The 18,999-nt window shown below is 35.9% G+C and overlaps 1 protein-coding gene across 2 annotated transcripts in view; it reads right to left on the reverse strand.

The window, feature by feature from the left end:
* Positions 1-18,999, reverse strand: part of TMEM209 (transmembrane protein 209) — a 54,492-nt gene that overhangs the window by 12,345 nt on the left and 23,148 nt on the right. For both annotated transcript variants that reach the window (XM_058297354.2, XM_004463248.3), the window contains exons 10-13: positions 9,473-9,598; positions 7,346-7,443; positions 5,858-5,972; positions 5,664-5,761 (exon numbers count right to left, since the gene is read on the reverse strand). In XM_058297354.2, the coding sequence (XP_058153337.1) occupies positions 5,664-5,761; positions 5,858-5,972; positions 7,346-7,443; positions 9,473-9,598 (437 nt within the window). The remainder of the gene's footprint in view (positions 1-5,663; positions 5,762-5,857; positions 5,973-7,345; positions 7,444-9,472; positions 9,599-18,999) is intronic.

Consider the following 18,999-nt stretch of genomic DNA (forward strand, 5'->3'; position numbering starts at 1 on the left):
CCCGTGTGGAGCTGGCCCATGTGCAGTGCTGATGCGCGCAAGGAGTGCTAGGCCATGCAGGGGTGTCCCCCGTGTAGGGGAGCCCCACACACAAGGAGTGCACCCCATAAGGAGAGCTGCCCGGTGCGAAAGAAAATGCAGCCTGCCCAGGAATGGTGCCGAACACACGGAGAGTTGATGCAGCAAGATGACGTAACAAAAGAAACACAGATTCCCGTGCCGCTGACAACAGAAGTGGACAAAGAACACACAGTGAATGGACACAGACAACAGACAACTGGGGTGGGGTGGGGGGAGGGGAAATAAATAAAATAAATCTTAAAAAAAAAAAAATTCCAACAGCCTATTCTATAGAAATAGAAAAGGCAATTACCAAATTCATTTGGAAGGGAAAGTGCACCCAAATAACCAAAAACATTCTAAAAAAGAAGAGCGACAAGTGAGGAATTTTCTTGACTGTTTTTGAAACATTACAAAGCAAGAGTTGTCAAACAGCATGGTTCTGGAATAAAGACAGACACATAGATGAATGGAATAGAACTGAGAGTCCAGAAATAAACCCTCACTTCAACGGCCAACTGGTTTTTGACAAACCCACCAATTCCATGTTAACAGGACAAAATAGTCTCTAACAAATGGTGCTGGGAGAACTGGATATGAATAACCAAAAGCATGAAAAAGGATTCCTATTTTATACCGTATACAAGAATCAACTCCAAATGGATCAAAGACCTAAATATAAAAGCCAGGACCATTAAACTACTAAAAGAAAATGTAGGAAAGTATCTTAAAGACTCTGTGGTAGGTGGTGGCTTGTTGGATCTTACACCCAAAGAATATGCAATGAAAGAAAAAATGATAAATGGGATCTCCTCAAAATTAAACACTTTTGCACCTTGCAGGACTTTGTCAAAAGGGTGAAAAGGCAGTTCACTCAATGAGAGAAAATATTTGGAAATCACTGTCCAATATATAGAGATGTTACAACTCAACACTAAAAAGACAAATGACCCAATTTAAAAAATGGGCAAAACACTTGAACAGTTATTGGTCCAAAGAAGAAATAATTGGCAAAAAAATGCATGAAAAAAGTGTGCAACCTTACTAATGATTAGAGAAATGCAAATCAAAACTACAATGAGATATCATTTCAGAACTATCAGAATGGCCAATATTAAAATGCCAGAGAACTACAAGTGTTGGAGAGGATATGGAGAGATAGGGACACTTATTCACTGTTGATGGGAAGGTAGAATGGTACAGTCACTGTGTAGGACCATTTGGTAGTTCCTAAAGAAGTTGAATATAGATTTGCCACATGACCCTGCAATACCACTACTGGGTATATACCCGGAAGAATTGAGAACAGTGACACAAACAGACATCTGATGTTCATAGCAGCATTATTCACGCTTGCCAAAAGTTGGAAACAACCAGGTGTCTGTCAACTGATGAATGGATAAACAAACTGTACTGTATTCATATGATGGAATACTATGGAGCTTGAAGAAGAAATCAAGTAAAAAAAAAAGAAGAAACGAGTCATAAAGCTTATAACAGCATGGATGAACCTGGAGGACATTATGTTGAGTGAAGCTAGCTAGAAACAAAAGGACAAATACTGTATGACTGCGTTACTATGAACTAGGTATACTGTGTAACATATTGTATGACTCCATTTATATAAAATGTAAATATAAACCAATTTATAAGGATGAAATTAGATTAGTGGTTATGTAAGGCTGGGGGAAGGCATGCTAAAGGGTGTGGAGTTTTTCTTTTTGGAGTAATGAGATGGTTCTAAAATTTTTTGTGTGATGAATGCACAACATTGTGATTATACTAAAAGTCATTGATTATACAGGTTAGATATATCATATGGTATGTGAGTATATCTCAATAAAACAGCTGAATAAATGAATAAAATTTGTGCAAGAATAGCAAGAAATAGCAGCTATAAACAGCAGAGGAAAGAAACTGAGAGGGGAAGAATTTTCTTATATACTTGTTTGTTTTTTCTTTATTATTATTATTGAAATAATGAAAATTCTCTAACAGTGATTGAAGTGATGAATGCACAACTATGTGATTATACTAAATACCACTGACTGTACACTTTGGATGAATTGAATGCTTTACTAATATGTACCATAAAATTGGCTTGTTTAAAATAAAGTACTTTAATAATGATTATTTATACAGATATTTTAAAGCCTTGATAATATTCTGTGACCTGGAATTCCAGTTTTGGAAGTTTGGGCTAAAGAAATAATTCAAAATACAGAAATGCAGAAGGCTATATATATGAAGATGACTATTCAGCAATGTAAGAGTGAAGAATTAAAAACATACAAAATGTCCAAGAGGAGGGGAACAGTTGAATAAATGATGTTTTAATCTTATGATGAGGTTTTTTTCATAGCAATTAAAAAGTACGGGATTTTTTATGTTATAAAGTTGTTTAAAAAAAGGCTATAAAAATACATAAATATTTTGATTTCACCCCCTAAAAAAGGGCTGAGAAAGATCAAAATGAAATTTATCACAAAAGGCAATAAACCAAAATATTAACATTGGCTGCCTCCGAGTAATGGAAGAAAGAGTGGTGTGTCTTCTTTTTCTTTTATAATTGTCCAAATTAAGCACATATTACTCTTATAATTATAAAAAAAGAAATACATAAGAAATACCTTTTCCCTAATTTAAATTGTGGGAAGATGGTGACAGACTAAGAGACAGAACTAAATGCTTTCAAAAAAACAACAGAGAAAGAGCCAAAAGTTGTGCAAGGGACCTGCTTTGGGGTCATCAGACAAGGACAGTGCTATACAATTCCCAGGAGGGTGAGGGACAGAGAGACAAAGAATTCCAAATGACAAACATGAGTTACCACATTTGTCACATGTTAGCCGGAAAGGCTTCCCTTCCCCTACCCCCAAGACAGTAAGCTGGGGTGAAACACCTGGCTCAATGCAGCCAACTGAGAGGGGAACAGATGTCTTCCTCCCTCTCAGCAGTTTCAAGGGAAAAGGGAGGGGAGGTCAGGGTGCTTTTCTTCAGTGAATTTGGCCAGCAGAGCCTGCTTTGACTCTCAGCTCTGGATTCAAGACAGGAACACAGGAAAGCTGAGACTGAAACACCTCCAAGGAAAGGTGTGCTGACTAGTGTCATCTGCTGACCAATCTGGAAATTGCATGGCCAAAAATGGTTCGTACTTTCTGTATCCAATCCCTGGGAGAAAATAAAATCTCCACCCCACTAGTGAGTCCCAAGCCTGATTTTGAAAACTTAAGCTGGGCAATTTTAAAGGCTAAGAATAAGTTGAACCAAATACCAAAGAAAAATTGTGGAAGAAAAAATAAAACATTAGGCAAGAGAGAAAATTAGCCATCAGAGTAAATTCACCAATGTATTCAGGTGCCTAGATGTCAGCAAAAAATTACAAGTCACATTAGGAAACAGGAAGAGATGGCCAGCCAAAAGAACAAACGAAATATCCTGAAGAGATACAGGATTTAATACAATTAATCAGTGATAATGACACAACTCTGCTAAATTACTTCAAAGAATTTCAAGAAAATATGACTAAAAAAATAAAGGATATTAAGAAGACACTGGGAGAGCATAAAGAACAATGTGAAAGCCTGCGAAGAAAAGAAACAGACCTTATGGGAATGAAAGACATGATAAATGAGATAAAAAATACACTAGAATGTATGATTGTTTGGTAAGCTCATAACTTCTCTAATTAAAAAAAATACATTAGAAAATGGAAAAAAAACAAAAACAAAAAGAGAGTTGAAAATTGGAATAGAGTCTCAGGGAATTGAATGAAAACACAAAATGCACAAACATCTGCATTATTGGTGTCCAGAAGGAGGAGATAATGGAAAAGGGGTGGAAAGAATACTTGAGGAAATAATGACCGAAAACTTCCTAACCCTTACAAAAGACATAAATACCAATATCAAAGAAGGACAATGCATCCCAAACAGAATAAATCTGAGTAGACTTATTGTGAGACACCTACTATTCAGAATGAACAAATATCAGAGATAAAGAGAATTCCCAAAGCAGCAAGAGAAAAGCAAACATCACATACATGGGAAACTTGGTAAGATTTAAGTGTTGACCTCTCATAAAAAACCATGGAGAAGAGAAGAAGGTGGTATGATGTATTTAAGGTACCGAAAGAGAAAAACTGCCAGCCATGAATTCTGTATCTGACAAAGCTGTCCTTCAAAAATGAGGTGAGTTTGAAGTCTTCACAGACAAAAAAAACCTGATAGAATATGTTACCAAAAGACCAGATTTACAAGAGATACTAAAGGGGGTGCTACAGTCTGAAAGGAAAAAAACAAATGGATGATGTAAGTAATGCCTTTAAAGTAATAACACTGAATGTTAATGGACTGAACTCCCCAATGAAAAGACATAGATTGATAGAATGGATAAAAAAAATATGAGCTGTCTATATTGTCTACAAGAGACCCACCTGAGACGTAAGGAAACAACCAAGTTAAAAGTAAAAGGCTGAAAAAGGGTATTCCATGCAAACAGTAACCAAAAAAGAGCTGGAGTAGACCAGATAAATGTAAAATAATAATATAGTAAATGAACAATAATCACTCAGTGGAAATGGTAAATTGTTCCTGTGATCAGTATTTTGTAATTTTTTTCATACAAAATAAACACTTGCTTTTAATTGAGAAGGACTGGAGAAGAGATACATTTTTGGATACTTAATTTTTCTTCAACCTTCTCTTATTCATATTCTTTAATTAAAATAATCTATCTGGATCAAGAATGATTTAGCATGACTACTGTTGAACAAGATTTTTAGTTTTTAGGGCTCATAAAATTATGACTTGGCAAATTGTTATCTGCTGTAATTCATTCCAATAAGATGTGAAGAATTCCCAAATAGGAATTTGGTTATCTAGAAAAAATTATGGCCTAAATAGAAAATTAAATAACTAAACCAAGAACTTATTTCATTCTTAGAGATTATTATATCCAATAGTTAGAGCTGTAACATAAAAATTAGAATTGTTATAATTAATTTTTATTATATTTGAATTATTATTTACATTTATAAAGGTTTGTTGCTATGCTACCTATATTCATAATTGATTATATTAAACCTAACCTGGCCTTGCACTCTCTTTGAAAATTTGTAATTTCTTTCAATCTGTTTTTCTATTTATTTTACAGTTTTACAGTAAAGGCCTTTTTAACAGCTAAAAAAAAAATCCACTGATATACACTTTGGATAGATCGTATGGTATGTGAATATATCTCAATAAAACTGTTTAATAAACATAAATAATTGTGAAAGAATAGCCAGAAATAACAGCTATGTATAGGAGTAGAAACAGAGAGATTGAGAGGTGAGGAATTTTCTTGTGTTTGTTTTTATTATTGAAATAATGAAAATGCTTTAATAATGATTAAAGTAATGAATGTACAACTATGTGACTATACCAAATACCACTGATTGTACACTTAGGATAAATTGCATGCTTTATTAATATGTATCAATAAAACTGATTTGTTGAAAAAGTCTACCTATTCCATAAACAGGAGAATCTAATTTTTAAAAAAGTTATCAAAGCATATCACCCATAACATTCTGTAACAGCAGTTTCCAAATACAGATGTACCTTTGGAAGATTGTAGACATGGCGCTGGTAGATGAGCTCATAATGGGGAGGGTTAACAGTACTCTGATAAATGCAGAAAACATTCTCATTTGTAACATCTGTAAAGGAAATATCTTACATTAAAGAACAAACCAAAACTACTAAAGACATTTCACATGAAAATCTCAATTCATACTTTTACCAGAGGTTTATACCTGGTTTATTTGGTGTCTGAACAAAGTGCTGAGAAGTAAAGGTTTTTCCATCAGGGTACTTAGGATGTGGAGGTAATCTGGAATCAAGGTAGGTGCAAAATACATGCATGATGATCTGAAGATTAGGAAAAAATTTTCAAAGTCAGCATGAAAATCTATTATGGATATAGCCCTTAAAAACATTTGTATTCATAATGACCCCAAATTTTAAAATTTTTTCCTAAAAAGAATTAATTAGCACAAATGTTTTCAAGTAGTTATAGGTATAAGGTGAAATATATAGAACAAAAATATAAAAAAACAATTCAGATACTATAACTATTCATCAAGAATATTATTCCCTATAAAGATAAGGAATTCACTAATTAGAATATTTCCTTGCTTAAATCCTAAAAGAATTCAGTGTCCTTAATTCAAACAACACACTCACAATTTAAAATAGAAAAAAAACGTTTGTAAATCAAAGTCAAATCAGTTTATATTCTGATGGGAAGGTTTCCTTTTCATATTGGAAAAGAAAGTTCAGTTCTCTCTGACTGGAGGAGCCCACACCAATCTAATTGTGTATTTCCATCTTTCTTTCCCATTTCTCAGCAAGCTCTGTTCTTTTCCTACATATCCCAATAAATGCTTTTTTACTAGCCTAAGTAAAAAGAAAAAAGAAAAAAAAAAGAAAAAGTTTAAATACCCCAGACTACAGTTACCATTATCTGTATGTGTGTATGCTTAATGCCGCCTCTGTTCACTAAATATTAATATTTGATCTCCATTTTTGTTTTTTCACAGCAATCTTACAAAAGCAGGGCATCATTGTTTTCTGTTAAATGGATGATCGTTCACATCCATATAGTTAACAGCAAAACCAAGATAAAACACACATATATTCAATTCTCAATTTGAATATCAGCATTTAAACTTGCATTTTTATATGTAACAGTCACTATAAAAAAATAAAAACAAATATTTTGAAAAAATCCTAAGTGCTCAAGAACTTTTATACTCTTTGATCCCATAAATCTAAAGTTAGGACTCTTTCTCAAGTGATGATCCCAAATAAGAATGACATACGCATCCTGATATTCCTTGCAACCTTATTTAAAACAGAAAAACAATCTTCCCCCACCACAAGTTCCTCAAACTTTTTAGGTCCAATATAGGAGAATCATTAAATGCCACTGTATAATAATGAAAAAAATACTTAAACATGCAAAAACTTAAAAAGCAGCAAAATTTTACATATAGTAATGTAATAACTATGACTAACATAATTCAAAATAATGTCACCTAAGTAAACAAAAATAAGTAAAGAAAATACATCAAAAATTGGTTTAATAAGCTGCTGGTACTATTTTTAATTTATTATTTCCATTTTAGTTTCTAAATTCTTTTTAAAATGTTCTTTTTATAATAGAAAAATAAAGACACTTAAATCCAATAATATGTTAACCTGAAAACAAAAACAGAAACAAAATAAAACTAGGGACTTACAGCAGAATCTGTGGGTAGGTCTGTATCCCACTTGCGTCCTTTGAAGTCTCCCCCTCTATTCCAACGAAACGAGCTCATACAGCCTCCCTGAGAGAGTTCTGTGGCAATAAAAGTAAAATAAGAAAAGATATATATATACATAAAAAAATGCTATATATATATATAAAGCCAAGGGATTATAATGAGGGAAGTAAGAAATATAAGATACAATCAAGTTAACATCACCATGAAGAAAGAATCAGATAAATCCAAAATGTGAGATGAGGCTACTGTTTTGTATTCTTAGAAAAGTTGTTATCATGTATGTGTGTGTAGGGAAAGATGGGCTGTACTGTCAAGAAACAGGCTAAAAAATAAAATGACACAGTACAATGTATAAATGTATATTGTGTCCTGGTTAGGAAAAAAGAAAAAGGGCCATGTAACACTCTTCAGACAGCTGGGAAATTTGAATTTGGGCTGTATATTAGATGATATTATAAAATTATTGTTAATTTTTAAGGTGTGGTAATTGTTTATGTAGGAGAATGTTCTTATTTTTGGGAAAAGCAAGCTAAAAGTAATAATGATGTCTACAACTTAAAAAAAGTATATAAGTGTATGTAAAAAGAATAAAATATAGCAAAATGTTGGCAGTTGTTCAATCTATAAAGAAGTTACAGTGCTTACTGCACTATTCTCTTAAACTTTTTGTATATTTGGTATATAATAATACTTGATATATATTTTGTATAGATGTGTATAGGCATACACACAAACATAAATGCGTATTTATTCAGGGTATACAACTATCCTACACTACCTATGAAACAATCTTGCCAAAAAAATTCAAACCTAAATTTATAGGAAATAAAGAGGACAGAAGCTTATGTAAAACTATCATGGGGATGTAATCAGTGAAATTCAGGCCAGGGGAAAATCTACAGGACAATCTGGTTCTTTCAACAAATAAATGACAAAGAAATAAAAGATGGTGTGGAACCAACATTTAAAAGAAACTTAAATATATAAACGAATTACAACATGTATATATTATTTGAATCCTGATTCAAACAAACAATACCAAAAAAAGTAAATTATACACTTTATGAGACTGTGGAAATTGGAACGCAGACTAGACATGCTATGTTACAAAGGAATGTGTGATAATGGTATTGTGGTTATGTTTAAAAAATGCCTTATCTTTGAGAGATATATATGGGAATATTTACAGATGAACTGATAAATATATATAGGATTTGCTTCAAATAATTCAAGAAGGAAGTAGATGTGAGTACAGATAGGGCAGAGATGCCCATGGACTGATGGTTGTTGGGGCTGGGTGATGTGTACAACAAGGTTGAGCATAACATTTTGTCTAATTTTGTGTATGTTTGAAATTTTCCTTATAGAAAAGTATTTTAAAAGTCATGAAAAAATGCTTATTCCTATACAGAACCCCAGTAAAAACCTGGGGGAGATGGGAAGCAACATAGCATTTTCAAATTAAGATTTATGATCAATCTGGATACCAAAATACTATTTCTAAAACTTGTTTTAGCAATAAAAATATATTACAAAACTTACCCAAATAAAAAAAAAAGACTCAAGCTTTTTAAATTAGTCCTTTAAAGTACAAAAGCATAGAGAGAGTGTGGGGGAGTGTCTAGGAGGCTAAATTTTCTATTCACAAGCCAGTCTCCTCAGATCAGCTTTCCCCCAAATAATAAAAATATAACAGAAATACAAGGAAGCAACATATTAAATATAAATGATCAAAATTAAGAAAAACAGGGATTAGTTTGCTGAAATTATAAAGAATGACGCAGTAGTACCTCTATTCCTGGTAGTCAAAGAGCAGAAAATTGAATGAAATATTTGCTTGAACCCACTTAGTTTATATTTAAGTTTTCCAATATGGAATGAAAGTATTAACATTTAATGCTAATTACATTATTCTGACAATTCTGAGCACATAAAATATAAAACACAAAAGCTGTTCAAGCATCTTAATTAAGACATAAATACATATTTAAAAAATATGATACCTAAATTTTAATTTTTCAATAAAATGTTTCCTCATGTTTATTTATAAAATCTCCAAGTAATGGAAATGCTCTCATTATTTTCCTTCAAATCAGTAATTACCTTTGATCCTTTCAAACAAGTATTCCTGATTTGGTGTAAGGTCTAGATACTGCACAATTGTATTCAGCGTTGGAATGAGAGGGGCTTTGACCAAAGCAGCCTGTTTCAAGCTAGTAATACTAGCTTCTGTTAAAAATAAAACACACAGGACACAGATTATTCTTCATACAGGTCTCTGAAAGAACTTAAAAATGCTCTTCTCCACATATTATATAGCTAGCTCCTCAAAGCCTTCAGATATGTACACAAAAGTCAGTGAGATCTTCCCTGACCACCCTATCTAAAATTTTAACCCTCTCACAAACATTAATATAACATCCTTCTTTCCTTTTTTCACCTTTGCCCTAACCACTATGTAGCATACTTTATCTTGTTCACTGTACCTCATCTACTAGAATGAAAACTTAATGAATGTAAGGACTTGGGTCATTCTGTTTACCATTGTATCCCCAACATCTAGAATAGCAGAGGAGGCACTCAACAGATGTTGAATGAATAAATGAAAGCAATAATAGCTTTTTAAAAAAAGATTTGTTTCTCCTCCCACCCCCTCGTTGTCTGCTGTGTGTTCTTCTTGTGCCTGATTGTCTTCTCTTTAGGCAGCACCAGGAATTGATCCTGGAACCTTCTGGAGTGGGAGTTGCACTACCTCAGCTCCCTAGTATGCTCCATCTCTTATTGTCTCTTCTCTGTGTCTCTTTTTGTTCTGTCATCTTGCTGCACCAGCTCTCCACACATGCCAGTACTCTGCTTGGGCCAGCTCTCCACATGGGCCAGCTAGCTGTGTGGGTCAGCTTGCCTTCACAAGGAGGCCCAGGAATTGAACTCTGGACCTCCCATATGTTAGACAGGAGCCCAAATGCTTGAGCCACAGATGCTCTCCGATAATAGCTTCTTAACAAATGGTATTACCTAGCTCACCTACAGTTTATTTTATCATTTTAGGCAACATGGCCAGATTTACACACACACCAAAAGAAAGAACCAAATCCATAATGGCAAATCAATAAATAACTAATACCCAGGAAAAGCTTTATGGAGTATGTATAAAAAGATACACAGGCATTTTCAAAATTAGGTGGAATTAAAAGTTATCCATTATGCCAGTGACAAGCAGAAAGTTTTTAAATAGTGATTTTTCTTATCATACAAAAGGCAATTGGCAACTCTCCAAAGGAAGAATAAAAATTAAAATTTTCAAAATGTCCACTCTAACTAGCAATATCCAATGTTAGGAAAAACACATTCTCATATATGACTTGGCTGCTGGTATACAAACTGGTATAACCTCTTTGAAGGTTAATATGCATCAAAAATCTTAAAATATTGACACCTAACAATTCCACTTCTAAGACATTATCTTAAATATTTTGAATGTTTACAGATTTAGGTAAAAGGATATTCACTGCAGCATTACTTTTAAAGGGGAAAAGACCCTACATTTTAGATAACAGAGACAAGTAAAATATATTAAAAACATTTTTTTATATATAAAAAATACAATCTAGGGAAGCAGCTGTGGCTCAATCAGTTGGGCTCCCATCTACCATATGGGAGGCTCTGGGTTCATGTCCCAGGGCCTCCTTGTGAAGGCAAAAGCTGGCCCGTGCGCTGTGGAGAGCTGACAGCCCGTGCACCATGGAGAGCTGGCTCAGCAAGATGATGCAACAAAACGGAGACAAGCAGATACAGAAAAAATGCACAGCAAATGGACACAGAGAAGAGAGAGCAAAAGAAAAAGGAACAAGCCACAAGGGGGGGAATAAATAAATCAATCTTAAAAAACAACAACAACTACAAAAACAATCTAGCCATAGTAGTAGTGCTGGAGAATATTCAACAAAATGGAAAAAGGGAGGAAAAAAAAAGCAGGTTAAAAAAGTTCATGTTAGTGTTCTTTATTTTATTTATTTCTCCCCTTACCTCCCCTCCTCCCCCCCATTGTCTGCTCTCTGTGTCCATTCGCTGTGCGTTCTTCTGCATCTGCTTGCATTACCAGGCAGCACCAAGAAACCGCGTCTCTTTTTTATTGTGTCATCTTGCTGTGTCAGCTCTCTGTGTGTGCGGCACCACTCCTGGGCGGGCTGTGCTTTTTTCATGTGGGGTGGCTCTCCTTGCAGGGCACATGTCTTGAGAATGGGGCACCCCTACATGGGGGTACCCCTGTGTGATATGGCACTCCTTGTGTGCAGCAGCACTGAACGTGGGCCAGCTTACCACACAGGTCAGGAGGCCCTGGGTATCGAGCCCTGGACCCTCCATATGGTAGGCGGATGTTCTATCAGTTGGGCCACGTCCGCTTTCCAATGTTAACGTTCTTAAAGTGTGGTGCAACTTATAAGATCTGGCCTCAAATCACTGCTCTGTGACACTGGACAAGCAACTTAACCCCTCTGAGTCCCAGTAGCCATATCCACAAAATGGGTAAGTACAAGCTTTCAAGGTTAATGTGAAGGTTTTATAAATTATAAATGAAACACTTGGACACTCAGTAAATAGCTATGTGTTATTCTAGAAGACACTTCAGGGCTGTACATTTCTTTTCTTAGTCCAGAGAATAAAAATTGATTAAAAGATACCCAAAGTAAATAGAAAGTGCTAATTTGCAATCCAAGGACTTATATTTCAAAGAGAAATATATTCTCAAAAGAACTGGTTGAATAAAATAATATTTTTCACTTTAAAAATTAAAACCGTACTTTTGTTATGGGAAATAAGTTTTTATACATTTATATTTTTTAAACTCAATTTCTTAATGTAACAGAAACTAAATCCAACCTACAAAACGTTGTCATTCCCAAGAGTTTTTTTTTTTTTAGTTATTTTATATATTTTTCCCCCTTCTCCTCCTGCCCTGCTGTTTTTGCTGTCTGTGTTGTCTTCTCTTCTCATTTTCTCTTTTCTAGGATCCACTGGGATTCGATCCTGGAGACCTCTAATTGGTAGAGAGGTTCCCTGTCAATTGCGCCACCTCAGTTTCTGGTTTCTGCGGTGCTTCACCTTGACTCTCCCCATCTCTCTCTTTTTTTTAAAGACTTATTTATTTATTTCTCTCCCCTCCCCCCCCACCCCGGTTGTCTGTTCTCTGTGTCCATTGGCTGCGTGTTCTTCTTTGTCCGCTTCTATTGTTGTCAGCGGCACAGGAATCTGTGTTTCTTTTTGTTGCGTCATCTTGTTGTGGCAGCTCTCCATGTGGGTGGTGCCATTCTTGGGCAGGCTGCACTTTCTGTTGTGCTGGGTGGCTCTCCTTACAGGGCGCACTCCTTGCATGTGGGGCTCCCCTATGCGGGGGACACCCCTGTGTGGCACGGCACTCCTAGCATGCATCAGCACTGGGCATGGGCCAGCTCCACAAGGGTCAAGGAGGCCCGGGGTTTGAACCGCAGACCTCCCATGTGGTAGACGGATGCCCTAACTACTGGGCCGAGTCCGCTTCCCCCATCTCTCTCTTTTGAAGTGTCATCATCTTGCTGCGTGACTCACTTGCTTGGGGCACTGGCTCACCATGCAAGGATTCGCGTGGACACTCGTGTGGGCACTGGCTCACCAGGTGGGCACTCACATGGGCACTGGCTTGCTGCGTGGGCAAGCCTTCTCTTGTTCTTTTTTCACAAGGGATCAAACCCAGGTCCTCCCATATGGTAGGTGGAAGCTCTATCAGTTGAGCCTATTCTGCTTCCCATTCCCCAAGAGTTTTTAATCAAAGTAACTGATCATTTAATTGAGCTACCATTTGTTAATTGTTGCTCATGTGCAGAAACAATGCAATATAAAGATGAACAATGCATCATCTTTGGAAAACTAATACATATACCAAAATTATAGTTAAAATTGTGAAAATTTTTGCTGAGAATTTACAAGATATTGTACATTTCTAATTTTGTTTCTCTCAAAATGGAAATATTTTTAAAGATTTTCCCCAATAAAGAAAATACATGTTCATAATAATAAAATTCAAGCAATACTGCTGTGTATAGTAGTAGAGACACCTCTCATCACGAACTGCTCTAACTGCCTATTTTCTCCCTCCACCTTGCCATCTGCTCTAATATTCTCACTTCACAAGGGTAAAAATTTGGTGCATTGTTCAGTGTCCATCATGTGGTAAGCACTCAAGAGATGTAAGGTAAACTGTAACTGATATAATTCAACTGCATATTTGTTTTATAATTTTTTCTATAATTGATGTGCTTTTCCCAATATGGCAGGGATTTCTTTTCACATAAAATCACATAGAACTCCTTTATATGTTTTAATAGAAAGCTACCATTCATTTTACTGCTATATCCTGACTTGTAAAGCTAGTCCTTCTTGATAGACATTTCAATAGTTTAAAAATATATTTATGGGAAGCGAATTTGGCCCAATGGATAGGGCATCTGCCTACCACATGGGAGGTCCAAGGTTAAAACCCCGGGCCTCCTGACCTGTGTGGAGCTGGCCCATGCACAGTGCTGATGCGTGTAAGGAGTGCTGTGACACGCAGGGGTGTCTCCCACATAGGTGAGCCTCACGCTCAAGGAGTGTGCCCCATAAGGAGAGCCGCCCAGCGCGATAAAAGTGCAGCTTGCCCAGGAATGGTGCCACACACACAGAGAACTGATGCAGCAAGATGACGCAACAAAGAGAGACACAGATTCCGGGTGCGGCTGACAAGAATACAAGCAGACACAGAATACACAGCGAATGGACACAGAGAGCAGACAACTGGGGCAGGGGGGAAGGGGAGAGAAATAAAAAAAACAAATAAATCTTTAAAAAAAAAGGTATTTGTCCTATAATAAATATCCACATGAAGTATACTGTAATATTCTTATCTTTCTGATTATATTTCTATGGAAAAATGGAGTTCCTGGCTCAGAGTGTATGTTTTAAATTATTATTGATACTGCCCTCCAAAAATATTGAAATAAGTCACACAACAACAATCAATATATGAGAATACATTCTCACAATACTTGGTTTTACCAATACTTTTTATATCTTTGCTACTATGATAGAGGAAACTATGTCTTATTTAATTGCACATTAAAAAATACATTTTATTGAGATTTCATTTACATAAAACAAAACTTTATACTCATTTTAAGTATACAGATTGATGAGTTTTACAAATGAATTCACCCATGTAGCCTACACCACAATTATAATTTCCATCATCCCCAAAATTCCTCTTGTGTTCTCTTCTAATCAATAGTCAATCCTCCCTACTTGAGACCCGAGGCACCACTGTTTTGCTCTTTATAACTACTGATTACTTTTACTTTTTTTAAATTAAAGTATAGGTTTATAGAAATATCATGTGGAAAATACAGTTTCCATTGATATAGTCTTCTCTACTATTAATACTTTGTATTAGTGTGATACATTATACGACCAATACTACCATCCCTTACTTAAACTATCTCATCATCCCAAATAGAAATTCTGTATCAATAAAGCATTAATTTCCCATTCCCTATCCACAACCCTACCACTGATAACCTCCACTCTAGTTTGACTCTATGAATTTGTATATTCTAATACTTCATATAAATGGGATCATACAGTATTTATCTTCTTGCGTCTTGCTTAGTTCACTCAATTATGTTGTCAGAGTTCATCCATGTTGTTGCATGTATCAAAACTTCATTCCTTTTTCTGCCCAAATAATATTCCATTGTATATATATAACACATTTTCTTTATCCTTACACTTGTTGATGTACACTTGGGTTGCTTCCATCTTTTGGCAACTGTGAACAATGCCACTATGAACACCAGTGTGCAAAGATATGTTTGAGTCCCTGCTTTCAAATCCTCTGGATACATTCCAAGAAGCAGAACTGCTAGGTAATACGGTAATTCTATAAAGAACACCAAATGGTTTTTGACAGTGGCTGCGCATTTTCTCTACATCCTTTCCAACATTTATTTTCCATTTTTTGAATAGTAGCAATTCTATTGGGTATGAAATGATATCTTATCGTGGTTTCAATTCACATTTGCCTAATGGCTAAGGATGCTGACCATCTTTGCATGTACTTACTGGCCATTTGCATATCGTCTTTGGAAAAATGTCTATTCAAATCTTTTGCAATTTTCTGATTGGGTTGCTAAACTGTAGGCTTTCTTTATTGGTTCTGCCTCTTAAACATTTATTGGATTAAGTGGTTTCCAAATATTTTCTCTCATTCTATAGGATGTCTTTTTACTTTCATGATAAAGTGCTTTGACGCACGAAAGTTCCTTATTTTATCAAGTCCACTTATCTATTTTTTGTTATTGGTTGTACTTTTGGTATAAAGTCAAAGAAACCACTGCCTAACACAAGGTCCTAAAGATGTTTCCCTATGCTTCCTTCCAGGGCTTTCATAGTTTTGGTTCTTATATTTAGGTCTTTGATGCATTTTGAATTAATTTTTGCATGTGGTGTGAGGTAGGAGTCCGCCACCTTTCTTTTTTTTTATTTTTTATTTTATTTTTTCTCTCCCCTTCCCCCCACCCCCCAGTTGTCTTTTCTCTGTGTTTATTTTTGCTGCGTGTTCTTCTTTGTCCGCTTCGGTCGTTATCAGCGGCATGGGAATCTGTGTTTCTTTTTGTTGTGTCATCTTGCTGTGTGAGCTCTCCGTGTGTGCAGCACCATTCCTGGGAAGGCTGAACTTTCTTTTTGCGCTGGATGGCTCTCCTTACGGGGTGCACTCCTTGTGGGTGGGGATCCCCTACGTTGGGACACCCCTGCGTGGCACGGCACTCCTTGGGCGCATCAGCACTGCACGTGGGCCAGCTCCACATGGGTCAAGGAGGCCTGGGGTTTGAACTGCAGACCTCCCATGTGGTAGACGGACACCCTAACCACTGGGCCAAGTCCGCTTCCCCTGCTGCCGTTCTTTTGCAAATGGAGATCCAGTTTTTCCAGCACCATTTGTTTGAAGGGATTATTCCTTTCCAATTGAGTGGAATTGGCACTTTTAAGAAATTAGTTGGCCATAAGTGTGAAAGCTGATTTCTGAACACTTCTTTTGATTCCATTGGTCTACATGTCTGCCTTGTGCCAGTACCATGCTGTTTGATTACTGTGGCTTTGTAGTAAGTTCAAAACTTGGGAAATAAAAGCCCTCCCACTTTGCTCTTCTTTTTAAAGATATTTTTGCCTATTCTGGCCCTCTTATCTTTCCATATAAATTTGATGATTGGTTTTTCCATTTCTGCAAAGAAGGTTGTTGGAATTATGATTGTATTGAATCTGTAAATCATTTTGGATAGAATTAACATCTCAACAAATTTAGTCTCCTAAGTTGTGGGACACTGGCTTATCTGTTATTGTAAATGTTACACCTGCTAAATGTAGCAGTTGTTAGATGTTGCAGTTGTTCCCTGTTATTGTAAATGATGTTGCAGTTCAGATAACAAACAGCTGCTTGGTAGTTTCCTAATAAATGTGATGGGAAAACTAGGGTTGAGGCTCTCAGTTCCAGAGGCTGTGAGTCCCCTGGTCCCAGGTTTGTCTCCTCTTTTGTGTCTCTACCTTTATTTCTGTGTTGTATTCCCTTCAAGCCAACCTATTGTGAGCTGAATGCAGCACTAAGCCATGAACCTGGAATGTACTTTCATTTATTAAGGATTTCTTTAAGCAATGCTTTGTAGTTTTCCATGTACAAATCCTTTACATCCTTGGAAAAATGTATTCCTAGTTACTTGATTTCTTTAGTAGCTGTGGCATTTAAATGGAATTGTTTTCTTGATATCCTCTTCAGATTGTTCATTACTAGTGTACAGAAGCACTACTGATTTTTTTGGTGTTGATCTTGTTCCCCACTATTTTGCTTAAGTCTTTTATTAGCTCTAGCAGTTATGTTGTAGATTTTCAGTATATGGGACCATGGGAACTGCAAAAGGGAAAGTTTATGTTTTCCTTTCCAATTTGGATGCCTTTTATTTCTTCTACTTGCCTACTTGCTTTGGCTGGAACTTCCAGTACATTCATTAGTTTTTATGCATTTGCATTTTAGGACCTGTAAAAGGTGAGGCTACACATCAAAAAATACAATACAGTATTACTGGCATTTAAAATTACCCATATGGTTACCTTTACTGGAGATCTTTACTTCTTTATGTTGCTTCAATCTGTTGTTATGTCCTTTCCTTTCAGTCTGAAGAATGCCCTTTAGCATTGCTTTATGGGCAGGTCTAGTAGTGATAACTCACTCCACTTAGGTTATCTGGGAATGTCTTAATCTTTCCCTATTTTTAAAAGACAGCCTAGCCAGATATAAAATTATTGGTTGGCAACTGTTTTCTTTCAGCACTTTAAATATTTTGTGCCACTGCCTTCTTGTATTAATGGTTTCTGATGAGAAAATGACAATCTAACTGAGATACCCTTATATGTAACATGTTGCTTTTTTCTTGCGGCTTTTAGAACTCTCTCCTTGTTCATGGCGTTCAACAATCTGACTACTCTGTGTTTGGGTATCATTCTCTTCACATTTATCCTGTCTGGGGTTAGGTGGGATTCATGAATGTGTATATTCAGGTCTTTTGTTAAAATTGGCAAGTTTTCTGCCATTATTTCTTTGAATATTCGTTCTGCCCTTTTCTTTCTTCAAGTTCCATAATACTTACACTGGTACACTTGGTGGTGTTCCATAGTTCTCTTAGGTTTGGTTCGCTTTTTTTCATTATTTTTCTTTCTGCTCCTCATTCTGAATCCTTTCAACTGTCATATCTTAAGAGTTCATTGATTTTTTTTTTCATATAAAAATTTCACTTTTACTGTCCATTATACTTTATCTACTGTAGCATTCGACACTCCATCCTGGAACTAAAACCTAAGTGGGAGCTAACCTTGAAGAGAATCGAAATCATTTGCAGTTTAGAAAAACATTTTCTATGCAAATATCCATTTTGTTCTAAAATATCATTTGAAGTTTCAGGTGGATGCATTTACATTAGGTCAAGAAATATATTCTCGATTGGAGATAACTGTTATTAATTGGTAACTGGCCCAAAGTCTTCAGCAGAAAGTTTTGAGTCCAAAGTTGTTGGTAACATATCAAAGCTGATAGACGCCCTCTTACTGGTCACTCACCACCTTATACCACCTCAGTGGAAAATGTGTAGATTTAGGGGTGAGTTTATTAATTTATATCAAGAGTAGCTTACACTCCCAAAAGAGACAGGATAGCTACTATCCTCACCTGGAATGTTTCCTATCTGACCAAAATATTTAGTTGTTGCTACATCAAAAGAGAGAGAAATTCTGAGAAAGAACTGTTCTCAGAACATAGTTATTCTTTCAGTAGTCTGACAAGAGTAGAAGAGCTGATAGTTGAGAAAGGGCCTTACAGAGAAATACCAAAGAAAACTCCAAGCTGGGATACAGAGTTACTTTCTTAATTTTAGAGTGAGGCTAAAGAAAAACACTAAGAAAAATGTCCAAATCAAGGCATCATCAAGTGATGCTTTCTTCCTGAAGACTGGTTGCCAGTCTTCTCTGCCACATGGCAAGGCATATGGCAGTACCTGCCAGTTTCTTCCTTCTCTTCT

Source organism: Dasypus novemcinctus, chromosome 5 (assembly GCF_030445035.2).
Source record: "Dasypus novemcinctus isolate mDasNov1 chromosome 5, mDasNov1.1.hap2, whole genome shotgun sequence".
Classification (NCBI taxonomy): Eukaryota; Metazoa; Chordata; class Mammalia; order Cingulata; family Dasypodidae; genus Dasypus; species Dasypus novemcinctus.